General features: G+C 46.9%; 1 protein-coding gene across 1 annotated transcript; it reads left to right on the top strand.

Moving 5' to 3' along the window:
* The first annotated feature begins 3,786 nt into the window (after positions 1 to 3,786).
* On the top strand, positions 3,787 to 5,161 carry LOC146065205 (uncharacterized). The gene is made up of 2 exons (XM_083179028.1): positions 3,787 to 3,997; positions 5,052 to 5,161. Exons 1-2 carry the CDS (start codon positions 3,787 to 3,789, stop codon positions 5,159 to 5,161), a joined length of 321 nt encoding a protein of 106 aa, XP_083035154.1.
* The last annotated feature ends 1,472 nt before the right edge of the window (positions 5,162 to 6,633 follow it).

The following is a 6,633-nucleotide window of genomic DNA, read 5'->3' as shown; positions in this document are numbered from 1 at the left end:
TTTCGGATGGCGTTTTTTAGCCATCTGCACATGCGTGGAGAACGCTATGCGCATGTGCCACGCATGGTCTACGTACTTGTTCTCACTAATACCGTACAGAAATGTGCACCGCAATCACTCGTGAAATATGGGCGTATTATGGGCGTCATTCGGAAATACACAGGGGCGTAGTTTCAAAGTGGGCTAAACTGGGCGGAAACATGGGTAGACACGGGGGAGTGCACTTATTTTGGTAGGCGTGCATTCGGATAGCACGCCGAATGCACGCGAACAAAAAGGCAAGAAATATGCGGTGTCCATAAGCAAGTATTGCTTTGCAGACACCACTCGTTCATGCGCTAGGCAATCGGAACGCCTAATCACTAAAACCAATGTCAGCTGAACACAATACAATCCACTCCTTTACTCATTACTCGTTAATTACACGCTTGTCAGTGCTTCAATTGGAACCATTGCAGCTTAAATGGACCATTACTAAGCACACACATATATGCTGCAATTTTCACACACTTTTACACTGCAAATAATGAACACAACTTAATATTAATAATAGAAATACACATGTCACTTCTACATGTATCAATTAAACCACACATTTTGGGGAAACAAAAAAACATTTATTACATGAACTTATAAAATAAAATAGAAACCGTCACAAATCAAAAGGTACCATTGTAGGAATAAAATTAAATAATATATCATAAATACATGTATTCTTAACATACATAGCCACAGCAGAATCATTAGGAACACATCAGGTGGCTTCACAACAAAAGTATAGCACCAACACTTCAAGTACAGCAGACAGTAATGCTAGCCGAAAGAGGGCAACAGGGGAACCAAACATGACATTCGAAACAAGGGCAAATGTGGGTACCCTCTGCACGGAATTGGACACAGGAAGCTGACACACACAGCTCAATGAAAGATTTGGGAAGACATAAGGGTGGAGAATAATGCGGACACAAGTTCATCTGCGGGCACGTTTGCCCCTGGCAGGCTCCTTGCCACGTGCAGCAGCTCTTCGGCCACGGCCACGGTCAGATGGTGGCCCAGGTGGAGCAGATGCTGGTGAGGGGGTGGATGGTCTTCCCCCTCTGGCAGCAGGGAGTGCTGATGGTGGGAATGCACCAGAAACGGATGACATTAGGACCCTATTGCTGGCAACTACAGTAGCTCCACCATAAGCTCATTATGGTGGAGGAGGAGGTCATTTTGCCGCAGGGCTTGATCAGCCAGCACCTGCAGGCTAGCAGCAATTGATTGCTGGGTGGCAGCCATAGCCTGCAGGCTCCCAGCGATACTCTGGTGGCTGGTCACCAAACCCTGCAAGACCTCCTCGGTCCTACGCACCCGCTCTGATGCCGACTCTCCCTACTGCTGAATATGGGAAAGCACCTGCACCCACCTGGTCAATTCAGCCTCGGTCAGTGGCTGCTGCTGCTGCACGGGCCTGGTACTGGTGGCAGGTGGCACAGACTCCTCAACCTCCTCAAGAGATTCTTGACCAAGCGGTGGGGATGCTGGTGAAAGAGAACATTACAATTACAACACATTCCATGCAAAATTAGAACCAGCTACTTATGGCATGGCAAATAATTACCTTCAAGCAAAGAAGCCATGACTTCCGCTGGGGACTCGCTGTCCATGGTGCTCACCCCCCGGACCTCCTCGACTGCAATGCAGCACTCTGCCATCTCTTCCAGGGGGGTGAGCTTCAGCTTTGATGGCATGGGGCCAGCCCCAGAGGTGTGGCTGTGTTCCCACCGCTGGGTCAATTTCTTCTTGAGGTTGGTTTTGAAGTCGTGCCACCTGCAATCAAAGTTTACATATTAATACATGTCACTCCTCATGTTTGCTGTAGCACCCATTGCAATCTGCAACAGATCACAACATGTGCCTCATGACACCAAACTTACATTATATTAAATTTGAAACCCAACCCTTAGAAGATACACTCACACTCACCCTACAATAACTATCAATTAAATGACATGGCAAACATGTCTGTGCCTCCAAGCAACGTGACCAGCCATTGACCAACTCCATCTAACATCTAATGTAAACATTACTGGTCTTGTACTGCTCAAATGTAACACACATGAACTTGCCTCTTCTTAACGTGCTCCGTCTCACGAACTTGTGGAGCCACCGCATTAATCTCCGCTGTTATGTCCTCCCAGATCTTCCATCTCCTTGTGTGTGTCAACCTGTCCTGTGGACACTCCATCCAATCCCATGCACGGGGCACCAGGATGGCAAGCTCCTGCGCTTCGAATGCCATGTTTCTGGTGGTTGGTTCCTCTGTTGCCCTATTTCGGCCACGCCCACGGCCACTGGCACCGCCACTGCCACTGGCACGGCCACGGCCACCTGTCGCTGTACTCGAAGTGCTGGCCAGGCTACTCTGTTGGGAAGCCACCTGCTGTGTTCCCAATGATTCTGCTGAGGCTGAAGATGGGCCAGCTGCCGATTGGCCTGATGTAGATGGCCCATCTGGCTGCTGTTCTCCCAATGGCTGGTCTGGGTTGAGGGGGACATAGCTGGTGCTGGAGTCCATGTGGCCAAACAGGTCCTGCAACACCTGGTCTTCTGCAGAATCTGAGCCAGCCATGTTTGCAACAACATTGCATTTTTCTAACACACCTTTATATCCTATTTCTGTAATTGGCGTACATCAGCGACACCCTGCGTTCCGTACGGCAGCGTAGACCATGCGGCTCATAGGCCACGCCCCTAGCTGCGGAAAAAAAAATTAAAACCTGGCAAACTTAGTAAGTCTGATTTAGTAGGTAATTGCAGATTTGTACTCCAATGACCAAATAAAACTGAGGTCAGACATGAAATGTATATGTGAATGTACATCTGTACTGAGCACTTGTTTGGTATGTAGTACAAATGACACTACCCATTCCATATGTAAATCCAGTCCACCACTTAGGCAATAGTAATTAGTGCTAGCATCCAAATCACATGTGAAAGGTCTCCAAATTCAGCCTTGATGCTAGCTACTTTTCATTCCACATCTCTAGTGTGGCCCAGTAGAAGGTAAGTGTACACATGGCACCATGGCCTAATATTGGAAATAGGTCTAGCACTATTTGCTATGTTTCTGCTGTATAGCTTTCACTATAATAAAGCTGTTTAGTACCTTGTAGAGTTAGGTGTAACTGGCTAGTGATGCAGACTATTTCACCTGTTGCTTTAACCCATGTTTGGTGAATGTAATAGATTATATATAATGGGTTCCCAACTTATTTTACACTGTCTGTTTAGGAGATAGTAAGTAATGGCATGGTCTGCTCAACTATGCAAAGGTACAGCAAGTGTGGGTTTGCGATGCAATGGGTTAGCCATCTGTTGTGGCGCATACACGCTGTTACTGTCAAAATGAACAATAAAGTTAATACCAAATATCACTCTGATCAACCAATGACAGGACATGATTGCTTGAATTGTGCCATTGCTAAGATGGCGGCCTATGGGAGAGCAGCCCCATTCTCGCCAGCGGAGCTGAGGACACTGGTCTCCTTTATGGAGACCAGGCTGGGGCGGGCAGGCCCATTTATTACTAACCGCCAGAAGCGGAATGCTTATGTGGTGATGTATTGGCTGTACATTTATCTCTACTTATAACCTTTGGATTTATTGCTTGTTAAGGCTTAATACATATGTCCAAATGACCCCTAATTGGCATTTTTTTTCTCAAACACAGCACGTGATCGAGCAAGACAGGCCCGGGAGGAGGCAGAGGCGGGCAAAGCCCAGGAGGAGGGCACTGATGGGATGGCCGAGGAGCTAGTGGCAGAGGAAGGGGAGCAAGTGGAGGAGGAGGTGGTGCCACTAGAAGAGGAGGAGGTGGTGGCAGCCGAGGAGGAGGTGTTGGCAGCCGAGGAGGAGGTGGTGGCAGCCGAGGAGGAGGTGGTGGCAGCCGAGGAGGGCCAGGAAGAGGAGGAGGATGAGGAGGCCTGTGAGGTGGAGCAGGCGGCCGAAAGTGGTATGTATACATAAAGAATCATTATTCCTTTTGTCATCTACTATTTGCTATGTAGCACTGGTGATTCAATTGTGTTTGAAAATACTATAAAGTCAAACAACAAACTGGGTAGCAACAGACACACTTTGGGGTTAGATAGGGTGGCCAAACCATCCCTTTCATCCTGGACACATATTAATGACACAGGTTGTGAGGATGGCTTTCAGGTCGATTTTAAGTGCCACTGAACCTGTGTAGTTAATCTGTATCCTGGAAGAAAGGGATGACTTGCTCATGTAAGGGTTACATGTCCCTGCTGCAAGCATACAATCTGTAGCCTCATATAGGTGAGTAGAGTTTACTGGTGATTGATCTTTCTAAACTAGATTAAGTATGACATAAATGGAGTATGGACAGGCGTGGCTTAGAATGGAGTAACAAGTGGTCAGTGCCCCTGGGCCCTCCTCTAGCTAAACCCCCCCTGCGGTCTGCATGTATTGTTGGCACCATAATTGTGTGTTGATTTGGTCTTAGTAATGATTTTGTGCATGGGAGTGGGTTAGTGCTGCAGCTTCACCTAACTGGCATTATGACAATGATTTATGGAGCAGACCATCAGCAGGCAAGCCATGCTTGACTGCACAAATGTACTGAGCATTCCTGAGAGTTGACTAAGTCCCATGCCACGCTCCATCATATAACAGACACTGAGCGCTTTTTGATGAGTTGGGATTGGTGCAGCGCATGACATGCTTCTCAGAGCTTAGTCATGGGTGGGTTTGGATTCAGAAGGATCACTATGACTGTGAGGTGTTCTACAGAGTAAAGGGTAGAGGGGAAAAAACAGGCTTTCCATCTAGGATGTATGCATGTATGTATAGCTGTATGTGTCATATATATAGTTATATATGTGTCTATATACACATATATATATATATATATATATATATATATATATATATATATAGATATACACACACACCTGCCACCTTGCATTTTTAAAATTTAGGTATGACTATGTTAAATGTATGCATGAATATCATTAGTAATTTGACCCTTTTTAATATGTCCACAGATGAGCCAGCCCAAGCAGAAGAGGGTCTACGTGGGGCCCTCTTAAGAATAAGGGAGCACATGCGGCTGGTCATGGCCGAGTTGGACCAGCTGCTCGATGTAGCTTTATAGTTTTTTAAATTTTTTTTTTCATTAAAAATTTGTTAATTTAATAAATAGTTTATTACAGTTCGAAGTTGTCTGTGTGTTTTGTTTACATGGAACAGTATATGTGTAACTTGTTTATACTCTTTTAAATTAGCAAAATGTACATACTGTATATAGATGTATGTTATGTTCACATGATGTAAGGGTTAATGTGTGTAATGAATGTAGTAGTAATGTGTTTCAGTATGTATTAGGATTTAATTGATTCAAATAGAAAACAATCCCTTTTTAATGAGGTTGCCTAATTGCATAAGTGGGTCATGTGATCGATTTCTGTGCTCAGATAAATAGTGTTGTATTTAGAGTAAATACTCCGCATCGGTGCATACGGACAGGTTCCCGTACGTTCTGACGCGGTAAGACCGTGCTTACGCTGTAAGACCGTGCAGAATCTGTATGTGACCACCGCACACGCAAGGTTTGTATGTCGTCCGTACACACGCCCTGTTCTTAAAGAGTGAGTCCGTCCGAATGCGGAGGCTCGGTGGGCGTTTCTACGGACGATGTCCGCATAGCGTTGCGTGCGGCCCGCTCCGTAAGAATTCGGGAAAGTATGCACCGATCAGAATAAGGGCCTATGTATTGTGTACCTGCAGATTGCACATTTTAGCGAACTTTGTAATACCCATTACGGTACTTGTGTAGTATCACGGCTCCCATCGCATGCCATATGTAGTGGCATGCGATGGGATGCGATTTTTGCAGTTTTTAAGCATTTTTTTTTTTAAATCGCATGCGGAGAGATGAGGTGACAGACAGGGTGGATGTGAGAGCAGTGGGAGAAAAAAAGGTACTCTTTACCTAGCACGGCGCCCATCGCGGGCATTGCGGCCATCGCATGCACTACAGTAACGGGTGCGATGCGACCGACGCGATGCCCGCGATTTCCCATAGGGATCAATGTTAAATTTTTCAATGGACGCGATTTTTCAGTTCAATGCCTCAATGGACGCGATTTTGCCATAGGAAACAATGTTAAATGGGCCAGAGAGCCCAAATAGGCACCCTGAACAGTGAAACGGCCCCCAAAATTGTTAACGACACCCGCCCGATCAACGCGAACCCGAAGCGTGGCGAGCGCAGCGAGCCCACGAGGGGCGGCGGTAGGCGTCCTCCGACCTTTTCATACCCCCACTATCCACGTCGGCGTGGAGTTGAGAATAGAATAGTGTGGCGAGCGCAGCGAGCCACCGTGCCCGAAGCGTGGCGAGCGCAGCGAGCCCCGCGAGGGGACGCGGATACCTTCACAGGTAAACGCGTCCCTTCGCGGGCTTCACAGGTATCCGCGTCCCCTCGCCATGCTTCAGGCTCGGTGGCTCGCTGCGCTCGCCACACTATTCTATTCTCAACTCCACGCCGACGTGAATAAGAAGCTGGAGCTCGAATAAGAAGCTGGAGCTCGAATAAGAAGCTGGCCGAATAAGAAGCCAAAAAAA

The sequence above is a fragment of the Crinia signifera genome, chromosome 1 (assembly GCF_055691185.1).
Source record: "Crinia signifera chromosome 1, ASM5569118v1, whole genome shotgun sequence".
Classification (NCBI taxonomy): domain Eukaryota; kingdom Metazoa; phylum Chordata; class Amphibia; order Anura; family Myobatrachidae; genus Crinia; species Crinia signifera.
Note: the sequence above shows the minus strand (reverse complement) of the source record. Positions and strands in the feature narration are given on the sequence as shown.

What these genes read in the sequence shown, in the direction of transcription:
- LOC146065205 (XM_083179028.1), top strand. Translation starts at nt 3,787, where the DNA reads ATGGCCGAGGAGCTAGTGGCAGAGGAAGGGGAGCAAGTGGAGGAGGAG. An exon ending in GGAGCAGGCGGCCGAAAGTG is followed by an intron (nt 3,998 to 5,051) that starts GTATGTATACAT and finishes ATATGTCCACAG; the next exon opens with ATGAGCCAGCCCAAGCAGAA.